Source organism: Emys orbicularis, chromosome 7 (assembly GCF_028017835.1).
Source record: "Emys orbicularis isolate rEmyOrb1 chromosome 7, rEmyOrb1.hap1, whole genome shotgun sequence".
Taxonomy (NCBI): Eukaryota; Metazoa; Chordata; order Testudines; family Emydidae; genus Emys; species Emys orbicularis.
In genome coordinates, this window is record NC_088689.1 from 14277055 (window position 1) to 14290968 (window position 13914).

The following is a 13914-nucleotide window of genomic DNA, read 5'->3' on the forward strand; positions in this document are numbered from 1 at the left end:
TTGGCAAAGGGTCTCCCTGCGCTATATTTGTACACTGCCTACCACAATGGGGCTGTGGCTTGGAGAAGCTACTACAATATAAACAATAAATATTAATTATAATAATGCAGGGTTCCAAATAAACACTTAATTTGGTTTACTTACAATTTTTTTTGTGATTAATAAGTCAAAATAATTATCAAAATTCTTAATGAAACTATTCGTTTAATAAACAGTCAGCAAACAAAAAACTTTAATAACCATTCTGATAACCCTTGATTTAAAAATAAATTTAAAAAATCACTTTACTTTTCAATAAAAAATGTAATGAAAAATTAGAAAAAGTCAGTTTTTCACATAAAAATCATTTCTTAAAAAAAGGCAGGGTTTTTTTGGTGGAAAAATACTTTGTAAAATTTCAACCAGCTCTAGTAACTACCAAGCTGGTCATTTTCATACTTAAGTCTTAGAGGCGAATGACTCTATATCCAATTACTGTACCAATCTCCAGAGGAATCCACTTTCCTTACTTTGTGTATATGTGTGTGTGTGTTTCTCTCTCTATTTGATATGCTTGCTGTGGGAGTATATTAAATTAACTTAGTTCATTGTGGTAAAATATTATTTATTATGTATGTGGCACTCAAAGTGTGCAAAGTGGTTTATTGAACAAATAATACATAGGGTGAAATCCTAGCCCCATTGAAGTCAACTGGAGTTTACTTAGCTCTTTTGGTGCAAGGACTATCTTTTTGTTCTGTTGGTTACACTGCCCAGCACAATGGGGCCCTCGCCCATGACTTGGGCTCCTGGGCACTACTGTAATACAAATAATAATGACTTCAATGGGACCAGGATTTTATTCAGGGTCCCCATCCCACTAAAACCTAGCTAGATAGTTGTACTCCTTTTGCCTGAACTAGTTTTACATTGATGTAGTAACTCCACTGAGTTCACTGGAATTAGTTCTGATTTACATTGGTGTAAGTGAGTCCGGAATCATGTCCAACACCTTGTAACCAATGTTAAAATATTTAGCAAATAATGTTCTTTATACTAAGATATTAGAATTGCAGTTCGTAGTATAATGACAATATGTCTTCTATTACAGGGTGATACACTAGAATTTTTATTACTTGTAGTTATGCCCTAAAATTAAATTATAATACTGTGCACCATCTTTAAGGCCATTTTTTGCATGTTATAGTAAGTGATCTATTTTAAAGGGGAAGAATATGATGGATTTGAATGTGGAGACAGAAATGAAGTCACCTATTATTAAGAGTAACCCTAATATGATGAACCACCTTATAAAGCAATAGCACTAATTATGCATAGGCACATTTGGCACGATCGGAAATGTTCTGATTTTCTGATCCACAGTTAGTCTTGTGCTTCGTATTTCTGCAATTATTCCTATAAGAAGAGACTTTGTTGTAAAACAGTGAAACAACTGTGGCTTAAGGGAACGCTGCAAATGTTACATCTGTTTTTAGTAGGAGTAATTTGCTTTCTGAGAATAGAAACTATAATCTGTCCATATCTAGCAGTTGGAATTTCAGTATTCTTTAAAGGTGTGCAGTAGATTTTGGTAAAATGGTATTTTTATAAGTCATTAAATTGGTTTTTAGGAACCTCACATTTGAACAATTATTAAACTATAAAACAAAATTGCCTGATTCTTAAAACTGTAATCTGAAGTTTTACAGTCAGCTATAAAAGGCTGTATTATTATAATATACTAAAGATGCTGAGACTATTACAACTTTTAAAAAAAATGAATTGTAAAATCTTTTATTGCTGATGAAATAACTCTGAACTATTATGCACTCCAATAATATATATGTACCATATTTGGGTACAATGAAAAGCATACTATTCACAAAAACGTAATTTAAATTGTGATTGAACCATGCAAAATCGACCATCTCGATTTCTTTCTATAACAGAAGTTCCTTGAACCTGACTTTCAGTATATAATTTAAAATGTTTCATGCATGTTATAACTAATAATTAAATATAGGGGCCAGATTTTCAAAATAGCTCTGTGTGTCTAGGGCACTGATCCTCAGCTGAGGTAAACCAGTGTAGTTCCATTGAAGTCAATGGAGCTGTGCCAGTTTAAACCAGCAAAGGCTCTAGATATATATCTAAATACTGCTGTAAAAATGGTAATGGTATATGTTCATGGGCCCTCTCTTAAAACACAGCAGATTAGTCTGGAGAGGTGAAACTGGGAACAAATTGTGTTTGTCATGTGAGCCCCACCAACTGCCATTATCTCATGATATATAACTCCCAGATAAGAATATACAGCACCATTATTGGCAAAACCAGCACCCCTTTAAATATCATCCTGACATGGACACACAAACATACGTCTATTACATCAATTCCTATGCAGAGTGATATCAAGCTAGATCCTCAGCTGGTGTAAATTGGTCCACTGAAATCAATAGACCGGGGCAAAGTAAATTGCATACTGAGAAATCAATATTTATCCACCAGCCTCATGAGGCCAAATTCATGCATGGATTGATTATGCTGACTTCGACACAGTTATGCTAAGATGGTCTATTTTGTTTACTTCTGAAACCAATTGTGGCTGCTACAGTTAAGAGCAAGTCTACGCTAAACTACCTTCTTTTTTGGAAATCATGATGCATTATTTAGTCTCAAGTATCAATGTACCTGCTTTCACACCTAGGAACATTGTGTCTGATGCAGTATGACAAGGTCCATCTAGTCTAATTTCCTCTTAGCTAGTGGCAAGCACCAGGCACTTCAGAGGAAGACGTCAGACCACTACAGTAAGCAACTGTAAAACTAAATAGGACCTATTTTAACTATTGGGGAAAACTTCTGAGTTCTGATTCTTCTGTTTACACTGAGGTAAACCAGGAGAAACTTCACTGAGGTCAATGGTGTTGGAAGTAGGAAATCAGCCACTTTATTGGGAAAACACAGAATTCAGATCAATACTGTCCAAATTAGAAGACTGATGATGAAATTTTAGATTATCTTTGGCTGTCAGATACTAATATTAAAATGCAAAGCACACAGGGCTTCTTTAGGTAAAATATAATTGCTGCTGAGCCAAATTAAAAGATGCTCCTTTTGAGAAGAAAAGCTGCCAATACGTATTCTATAAATCATTTGTGCCAGCAGGCTGACCCCATTATGTCGGCTAATCCTGGAAATACAGGAGGTAAATTTAAATCTTCTAGTATGAAACATTTAATCGATATTCTAAATGTTTTTCTTACAATTTATTCTGGCAGAGCAATGGGACCATTACCATCCTGTTAATCTTTTGCCACAGTCTAGAACTTTCTGAATGGTTATAATGTCTGGAAGAAGAGAGCCAAAAAAGTGTTTTCTTGAGGGACGGAGCTGGAAGGGCATTTGAACAGACATCCTCACCCCTTGCTTGTTCTTTGCAGAATGGCAAAGAAGCAGAAAAAATAGGAGACCATGTAGAAGGGCTGGAAGGTGAGGGTAGCAGTCAGACAAAGTAGCAAGTACTTCAGCACAGAGGAATAAAGTTCAGTGTGTCTTTATTCAGAGCACAGCCTCAGCATTTGTACTGTTCCCACATCAACAAAACACCTACATGCTCACTGTGCTTCCTATTTATGTTCACCCACCACCCAATTACCAATCCATGAAGCGGCACACCTGTTGCGGCTTGATATTCAGAGCACTACACTATAGCTTTTAACCCTCTACCAATACCTACTTTACAGAAATATTATTTAACATTTATGTACTTGCAAACATTAAATAATTATAGACAGGATTCTGCCTGCAAGCACTGGACAGAAACTGATTGGGGCTGAGCACCTGCAACACTCCGGCCTCTGAGTAAGGAGTATAGTTAAGTGCTTCATTTGCATGATGTAAATTGTGCATTGGCCTCAGTCTCCTCAAACACCGGTGTTGCCAAATCTTGTGATTTTATCACAAGTCTTGCAATATTTGGTGACTTTCTTAAAGCCTCAGCTCCTGGAGTCATGGGAATACATGAAAATCTCAGCTTTCATTTAAAAAAAAAAGTTGCTTGCAGCCCTCATTTGCTGAGGAGAAAAGCTTGAAAATGTGACTCAAGTGTATTTTAAAGACTCAAAAACCAGAAGGCAAATAAAAAAGCACCTCAAATTATTTTTTTTATTTCATTATTTTAAGCAAATATCAGGATGGTTTGTTTCTGACAATCTTTGAACGCTTGAAGTTGACATTACTGAAATATTCCCATTTCCTTCTGCCTTTTTTTAATATGTGCTTTTGAGAGTACAAGAACAAGTGCACAAGGAGCCCCAGAGTTATTTGCCCTCAGTCTGAAGGGCCATGCTTTGTACTGAATTATATTTGCATCCACTGTCCACATTTGTACAGGAGCAGAAAAAACTTACAATCCCTTCAGCATGCTGTACAAGGGCTTGAAGGATCAAGGCCTTTATAATGAATGCCCAAAGGGAAACTGTGCAACTGACTGGTAAGTAGCTGGCGTTTGTTGTGCAAAATTTTGGTGAAAACACAGCAATTTCGGTTAAATTAACACAATCTTCAGTTACAACATATTTACTAAAACATTCCACCTCTCGCCACAAGAGTCATTAATTCTTCTTGTTCTGTATTTACTGATATCATGATCAAATGTATACAATAATTCATATATCATTTAAATATCATATTACTATGACCATTTATTTCTATGTGGTTGTCCTGCCAAACTTCATTATTGGCCTCACCTTGGCCCTCTATACATCCAAAGACACTGGGGAGCGGGATTTAATACTAAATCTTGAGCAGACGCACAGCCAATGGAGACATGCTGGGCTGGAGTGAGAGGTCCATTTTTGGATGGAGTGCTGCTAGGGTGACCAGATGTCCTGACTTTATAGGGACAGTTCCAATATTCTGGGCTTTGTCTTATGTAGGTGCCTATTATTCTTCTGCTCCTGGCCCGATTTTTCACATTTGCTAACTGATCACACCCAGTGCTGGAAACAGGTTATGCAGAAGAACTAGACTAGGTGCCAAAGATGGCAGTGAAAGAGAACTCGTGGAGAAAAGCCACGAGAAAGCTTTTTAAAGTATTATTTGAAAACAGTTCGTCCACACAAGGCTCAAGCTACTAATACTCACATTTTTCTTTTCTCTCCTTTTCATGTGCGTTTTGTACACAATATTTTATGGCCTGATCCCTTGAGTGCTGAGCAGCAATTATAAAGTGCTGAGCATTTTATATAGATCTAGCCACTGGCCACTTTATTTATTTATTTATTTATTTATTTATTTTTGTGTGTGCAGGCATTGGGGAACTTCCCTAGAAGCAGGGTATATTGAAGTGCTTATAAGTATTGTTGAAGTCAGGCGTCCACCTGATAAACATGAAGTACTGAGATAATTTTGGGGCATAATAGAGTATATTATGCTAATAAAGTAATTCACTTGCAAACTAGCAGAAAACCTAAAGCAAAAGCCTCCATCAGAAGTCAACATTTCAGTATTTCAATTTGAAAAAGAAATTACAAGATTATAATTCAAGAACCTGGAGAGTCTCCATAAGTGGTAATTTTACATGAAGAACAATTTTAAAATGATATCACTATAGCAAAAAATGATTTTAAACCTCCAACAAATATTTGAAGTAAATATTGACTTTAGATAAACAGCAAGTATATATTTTGTTTAAACATCCCCAGCATTTCTAGCACCTCGAAAATGTGTGTACACCAGAAATCATACAAACTGATGAAACCATTAATGTCTTTTCCATATGACATTGAAGAAGTCAGAAAAAATGTACCGACAATAGCTCAGCCAGTGTCATTCTTGTTACTAATATGATTGCCAATTATTTCTGACATGGCAGTTTGGCAGGCTACCTAATGCCCTATATTTTACAACCTCAGGAGGTTAGTACTTAGTCATTTCTATGACATTTTATACTAATCAATTCATTCCTCACCCCACCCCCTTTGTGTTGTATAAAAAAAACCAACCTTGTACCTACCATGATCTGAAGACTTAACATCATCTGAATGATCATTTTCATTTTCTCTTAAAATGTAATTGTCTTGTTGTATTGATACTTTTGCCTTTAATTCTTCTTTTCATAATGTTTATGCTGTATTCTCTTTTTTTAAGAGTCTTCGATCTCCAACACTAAGACTATAACAAAGCCCCTTAGAGTGCTCTCAGTAGTGCTAGTGCAGGTTCTGAAAATATTACAAAGGAACACTTCTCATGGGAGGTGATCATACGAACAATACAGCTTGTCGAAATGTCTCCACTAGCTTGGTTCCTTTAGAATATTTTAGAGTTTAACTTTAAGTCTCATATTCAAAGTAGCACCACATGGTCTGACAAATGTATGTTCAATAAAAAACAACAGGGTAACCTCATTCGATTGGTTTAAACTTTCCATTATTAAACGTTTGGTTTCAGTTATGAGGCAAGGAAGGTGCTGATACGGGAATGTACATCTCATAAAAGATAAAGCTATTTGGCTCAGATAACTTCAGGTACTTCTGAAAATGGATATAGCTATATTCTAAACACTAGCAGATCAGTTCTGTAAGGCTGACTGTTCTCCACAGAGACATTTACGCCTATGTCACTCCTGACCTACCCATATCAGTGGTACTTGTAAAGATATTGCCCCAAACAGTGCTGATTGACTGAGATGATAATGTGATTTTTAAAATGCTAGAGGACTGGGGCAGGGAGGGAGGGAAGACAGTGGAGGCTAATTCAGTTACCTGGAAAAATGGCTTGATTTTCAAAGGTGTTGAGCATTCAGAACTCCAACTGAAATCAATGGGATTTGTGATAGTCTGCCATTTCCAATCCAATATTTATTTTGTGTACTTTGGTAGCACTGAGAGGCCCTGATCTGCTAGGGGCAGTACAAACAGGGAATATAGACATGATCCCTGCTCTAAAGAAGAAATACTCATCAATGCAACTTATTAAATATAATATGAAGTGAATTAATGTTTTCGCCATGAATTTTTTGTTTTTAAACACAAGAATTTTTTAATAGTTGTATTTCTTTTTTAACATGAATATTTTTTTCAAATCAAGTGGCTAATGCCTATGTAAATATGTCCCTTGTTAATTAGCAATAACTTACAGAGTTTGACTAATAATGAAAATACAGATATGCAAAATCACAGTTAAAAAAAGAAGAGAAAAGTAATTCTCACCATCATTAACCCCAATATATCTTCCAAGTAAATGACACCAGTGAAATGTATTAGGTTTATATGAAGTTTGCCCACTTGACATGCCAAGTAAAGGGAGAAACTAAAAGGAGTTGGTGATGGGGAAATGGTATAGGAAAAGTGAGGAAGCAGAATAAAGGCTGGGAAAATCTTGAGATATATAAATTGTCCCTGGAAATAAATGTGGACACTGATATTTTCTGACAGTAAGAATACAACAAACAAACATTTTATAAGTAAGAAAAATATAAAAGCTATCTCATAGGGAAACAATGACTGTTAGTTCGTGGATGGTTTAGACACAAATCCTGCATTTTGGCAGCGGGGAAGGGGGGGTAGACTTGATCCTTGCAGTCCCTTCTAACCCTATGATTCATAGTTTGGATGTCCAGTGTAAAACCAAATTCATGTCAGATAGGAACTTTCATAACAAAGCTGAAAGCAGTTCGTTTGTGTCACATGGCTATTGTCCCACTGTGAAGACAAAACTAAAAGTGGGCCAAGCAGATCTGTCCTTGAGCAAAGTCAGTATCTTTAAACAACCAGAAATCTTTATAATACAGGATTTCTAAAATCCTCTGGCCTAGAGATGTTTTCAGTTTAAATTTTCTTTCACCTCATGTTCTCCCCCGCCAAAATTTTGTGGTTCTTTCCTGCCCAAATTCTGTAATCTTCTGATAGCTGCATTTATGGCCTTGGGCAAGTGATTAGCCTCTTTAAAATTCAGAATCAATGCCACACCATGAATTGGCTAACTGAAGCAGGACATTGGGCCCAATTCAGAGGGGAGTATGTGTAATTTATATCGTTTTCCCCTTTCCCATGTCAGTTATACTAATGTACACGCTTAGTCTAAATGAGTCTAAGTCGGTGTAACTAACGTGATGAAGGGCCAAGAAGATGATGCAAGGTATACTAGTTCACACTCAGTGTAACCTTTGAATTTGAATGATTGAGTGCATCATCTCTATTTGGTCTATATTGGCTGGGTAGCAGGAATGCCAATTCCATATTCAAAGCTGTGGTTCCACTAAATAACTATGTCCTGTTCCTGGGTTACTGTACCAGTACAACCTATTCTTCTTTATGTTTCTTATTTAAAATAAGAGCGTCTAACATATTACAAAACATGGGGTAAATAACCTCAACATTAGAATCAACAGAACAGAATACAGATTAATTCAAGTTTATCTGGATATCTGTATACGTATGCAGCAGGCAGGGGTGACAGATTCTATATCAATAACAATTTCCTTTTTTCCATTTTGCACATTTATATTGCTGTCTCAGTGTAGCACTTATGAAGCAATCTTACCTGCAGATTTGCACATGCTGGTAAATCATTGTGGGTGGGTATTTCATTGTTGGTGCTCTCTGAGCCCATGTTTTTAAATCTGGAAGCTGTCGTAGTTGTTGCTGTGGTGGTTTGTACTGGTAGGATTGGCTGCCACACAGTCACATCTGTACCATTGCCGAAGGCCTGAATTGCATTTTCTGTAGAAAACAAATATAGAGAAAATTCTGCATATATACCAATGCCACAAACAGCAGAATTGGCATTAAAAATACCCTGATGCCATAGAACAGAAATAACTCCAAAAATGCTCTCCCAGGCAAAATCTTGTCCTTATTTGTCCAAACTCACGTTTTTATATTGAAAAACTAGTTTAAATGTATTTTGAATACATGCGAGAAATGTGAATTTTGGGGCCACAGGTTTATCTATTGCTAAATTCTCCCTGAAATATTTTCAGCCATTCTTTATGGAAGCTCAAAACCCTAAATCTTCTGTGAGCAAATTAGCATGCCATTCAAAAGCTTCAAAAAACATAACTGGTGAGACTTAAGGTACAATATGAATATTGTGTCCTAATTCTGATAAATTATATTATGCAACAAGCCAAACATAAATAGCAGGCAATATATTGACTTATTTCCACAGCTTGCTTTTAAAACCAATGTGCCCAGAAACAAGGGACTGTTTAACTAAGATGATCTTTCCCTTCCAGTTTCCAAACAAAATCTTCAAAACAAAGTGAGAGACATGTGCTTAAACTAAAAGTTTAGAATATAAAGGTTAAAAAGCTTATCAATTTCATGGGATTAAAGAGTGTGTTTATGGCAAGGGTAAATTGGTTGTGGGTTTTTTATACAAATGAATAGAAAAACAGTTTTTAATCAGGTCTTTGGGGATTCAGCATGGATTTAGGGATTTCTTATTCCACACTGACTGTATAAGAAAGCAAACAATTTCACATGGGACTTGAATGGGGAAGTTATTAACAATACTCTTCACTGGCACCCATCTCACTAATTTACATTTACCCCTCATCTTAGAAAGATGCAGTTTATTCTAGAATTTGATCTTAACGTTCCAACAAACAGAAATTGATTCATAAAAAAGGCATTACAATTGGTTGGACTGATGGGGGGGCAAAGTGAGAACAGTATGAAAGGATTTTCCTGTCCAGCATTCTTTCTTAAACAAGGTAAGCTGCAGTATTTTTCACAGAGTAAATGCCATAGGAGACCAAATAATTATGTAAATGAAATAGTGTGCTGTAGGAGAAGCTACAGGAGAATATGGAGGCATCCTCTAGTTTTTAAAATAAAATTACTCTTATAATTTAAAATAAAATTACCCTTATAACTCTCTCTTTTCTTTTTTCCTCCTTCTGTGTATCTATATTTTGTAACAATGTGCATGAATTTTACAACTATAACACAGCAGACGAACATAATAAGACTAAGATGTCACAGCAAATGCTGAATTGCTCTAGTAGATGGCCGACCGTTTCAATCATCTGTATTAACTCACTTTTGCCCCTGGCTTGCCAGTGCTTCCCCTCTACTCCACCATCTAGTATGTATGCCCAAATCCTCCAAAACACTTACACCCCTGGGTAACTTAAGTCCCATTGAATTCAGTGGGATTATCCAGTGCACAAGTGTATGCAGGATCAAGGCCATAGTGTGCAGAATAAGCAACACCGTGTGTATTATAAGAATATTTAAAATATTACTAAAAATAAAGTTTAATAAAGGACTTTAGGATTTGAAATAGGACAACCTTTTTTAAAAGGTGCCACAGGGAGTTATAACAGAATTAAAGGAACACTGTTTGGGATTTCAAAACGTACTATCATTTAGGCCTTAGAAATTTGGGCTTCTGGCTTTTTAAAGACTGGCCATTTTCATGTAAGGCCCAGATTCTGCAAACACACATGCACTTTACTTAACACATGTGAGTATTTCTTTTTACTTCAGCAGGACTACTCACATTCATACAGTTATGCATGTGTGTTTGAAGGATTGGGACCTATAATTCTTCATTTTCCAACAGCAGAATACAGGTAAATAACCCTATACTTAAAAATTAAAACTGATTTTTTTTTAGTCTCTGTTCTGAAACAAATGTTTTTTTCCCCCATGTTGAAAGGCCATTTATGAAAAGACACGAGAACACTTTTTCTCCCTCTGTGAAATGCTATTAAACCAGGAACACCTTTAATTTTAATTTTTTAATGAAAAAGAGGTTTCCCTGTGAGGGTAAGTATAATTTTTCTCACAGAGACCTTTAATGTTGCTGCTTTATAGTCATTAAACTTTTTATTCCAGCAGAGACAAAGGGATTGGTGTACACTTAAAGTCTAAAAGGAACTTGTAACATGATAGTAATGACTAATGAACACATTTACAAATTAGCAAAATATGAAATGTTATATGTATGAGAGGTAGTTTGGAGAAAGAATGGATGCTATACAGGTCCCCTGTCTCATTTAGAATCCCACTCAGAACTGATTGCTTAACCAATGATCTACATTAACCTTTCCTGTGTAGCAATCCTTCCAAGGCTTTTAACAAATAGGGCTCAATCCTGTCATCGTTCTGCACACAGAACTCCTGATGCTTAATGGAAGTATTGCATGTTGAGAGATTGCTGGGTAGAGGCAAAAGATAAAAATGGTCTTAGGGCAGTCAACAGCTTCGATGGTGTGGAGAGTACTAACATTGCCTGCCCAGCTAGAACAGGTATAAATAACAGCGTATACAATGAGGCACTGCTTAAGTGAGTAGAGTACAGTGCCCTACACATCTGAACACAAGGGTATATATCCTACACAGCTCTTCACATGTTCAAACAGAGCCTCACCTGTCCACACTGCTATTTTTAGCAGTGTAGTGTTCTGCTGCCTTCCCATCTCCAGAGCCTTTCCCCACTGCACTGAAAGAAGCAAGCAGTGGTGAAAGGCTCTGGCAGGGGTAAGACAGGCAGGGAAAGGTTCTGGCAGTGGGGAGCTTTTGGAGCCTTTCACTGCGGCATGTAGCGACACATACCCTACAAACCACTGCAAGATTCTTAGAAACAACATCTTAGAGAAGTGCTGGGTCTTTGATAGCCCAGTGATGGAATTTCACTATAACTCCCCTATCCCCAACTAGAGAATGCGCTACCTCAGACCCACTGCTAATATAACTTTCTGGGTTGTTTTTTTTAAGTGGTGACCAAGTTTGTGTGATGTATGACTCTTCTGACTACCTTAAATGTTGTATTGCCCTACATCAGCAATAAACACTTTCTCTGAAATTCAAATTCTGGTGTATGCTCCCTGTCATTGAGTTATAAGGCTGCTGGCGAAAGAAAGCCTACCAAAACTGACTTCTCAGAGACCCTCAACTGGAAGTAAGTTGGGCTATTAAAACCATAACGTAACAATCTCAATGAAATTGCTGTATCACGATCTCATTGTGAACAAGATAATTTGAGTGAAGTTTGTGACCAAATTTCAAGAATCTGAGAAACTATTGATAATAAAATCCCAATTCATATATATCTATATGAAACCCTTCATACCTATTTCTCACATTATACACAACCCACTTAGATCTTGCAATTTTCTGGTAGAGACCTTCCCTGATGGCCGCCCAAAATATAATCTGTGGGTAAAAGAATTTTTCCACATTATGTACCACTGTTATTTGGAATTATCTCCCACAGTTTCTCACGTTTACAAGCTTAGCCGTGAATGGCACATCAGGTAGATTTGCTCAGCTACTTTTAGTTCTAGTTTCTATACCTACTACATATCCAATCTATCAAAATGCATAGAAGTGGCCTTGAAGTATCACATTGTACTTAAAAACTAGGTGAAACAACCCAATACAGCACATTGCAACATGAACAAATATATGTTTGAAGACATTTTATAATATTGTACTCACTAAGGCATGTATTGTCCTGGAAGAAATTCAGAAATTTCAAGCATTCTTCTATGTCGTTACCGCTGTTGCTGCAGTCACACCATGGGGCAACGCTGAGACTGTTGGAGTCTATGTAGTTTGGTGTCATAACTGTGCCTATTAACAAAGAGCAACACACTGTACCATCAGTAATCTTTGTAATGTCCTACCCTTATACATACTACCCAAAGAAGTGAAAAACAACATCTAGTGGAAGACAGAAATAGGGATGGATTAAGGCATAAACACTATAGGCCTGGTGCCTAAGACACCAGTTCTCAGAGTCATGTGTTGAGTGCAGAATCTCAGCTTTCATTTTTTTTAAAAAAAAGGGTTCGAGCTGTTATGGTTGTGAAGAAATATGTGAAAACTTAACTGTAGTGTAAATGATGCTGAGATGTCCACATGAGTTTGCAGATAGCCTGAAACAATAGCTATGAAAGTTCTGAACTGCCCCATACATCTCAACGGGGTGCTAACACCAGGACTCCACTGTTCTGAAAGGTTCTGCTCACAGTGTGGCAGGAGAGGAACACAGAAACAATAAAATTAATTTCATAACTAGCTAGAATTTATTTCCTGCAGCTTTCAATTTACTAATAACTTTGCTTTTAGTGTCAATGCCATTAATGACTTGGATAACGTAGTGGAGAGTATGTTTATAAAATCTGAGGATGATACCAAACTGGCCGGGGTAGCTAGTACTTTGGACACAGGATCAGAATTCAAAATGACCTTGACAAATTGGAAAATTGGTCTGAAATCAACAAGAGGAAATTCAATAAAAAGACAATTGCAAAGTACTACACATGCATTACCTGTCCTAAAGGAAACACTGAGAATGCCCTCCATTGATCTAGATTATGCAGCCCTCATTCACTTTAGTGAGCACTTAGTCAAATGAGTAGTCTCATCGAAGTCATTCCTAGTCTAAGTAAGCGTTCACAAACTTGAGTAAGGGTTGACCAATCATCCCCTTAATTATTTTTAAATGGCTCATTCTTCAAGTATTTTTCAAAGTTTATATTCCCCTTCTGCTTTTAGTTAACTTGGTATAAATCTGAAATAACTCCATTGATTCCAGCCCAAGAAGTCAATGGAATTAGTCCAGAATTTCACTAATGAGGGCAGCCGTTGGCTAAGTACGTATTTAGGGACCTACATCTCTCACCCAGTAGCCTGGAGATTCAGGGCAAACTTCTCTCTGCTCCACACTAGAGCAAATGTATTGTCAGTGGTAGCTGGGCATGTGGAATGGATGAAGATTCATATTAGAGACCCACAGTGCAGATTGGAGGGGCCAATTGGGTCCATACAGCCTAGAATTTATAATCCTCACAAAAAAGGGGCTGCCAAATACCACATCAACGTGTAGCAATAGAAAATGCTGCACTACGTGAGCACCTTTCAGGCATTGACGGGAATGTTTAAATTGTTTCACGAATGAAATGGAAGACAAAGA

At 36.8% G+C, this 13914-nt stretch overlaps 1 protein-coding gene across 1 annotated transcript in view; it reads right to left on the minus strand.

Annotated features, from left to right (window-relative positions):
• The window catches only part of GFRA1 (GDNF family receptor alpha 1), a 193080-nt gene that overhangs the window by 16222 nt on the left and 162944 nt on the right, over window positions 1–13914 (minus strand). Inside the window, exons 6-7 of the mRNA XM_065408101.1 lie at window positions 12435–12569; window positions 8527–8705 (exon numbers count right to left, since the gene is read on the minus strand). Coding sequence (XP_065264173.1) covers window positions 8527–8705; window positions 12435–12569 — 314 coding nt within the window. The remainder of the gene's footprint in view (window positions 1–8526; window positions 8706–12434; window positions 12570–13914) is intronic.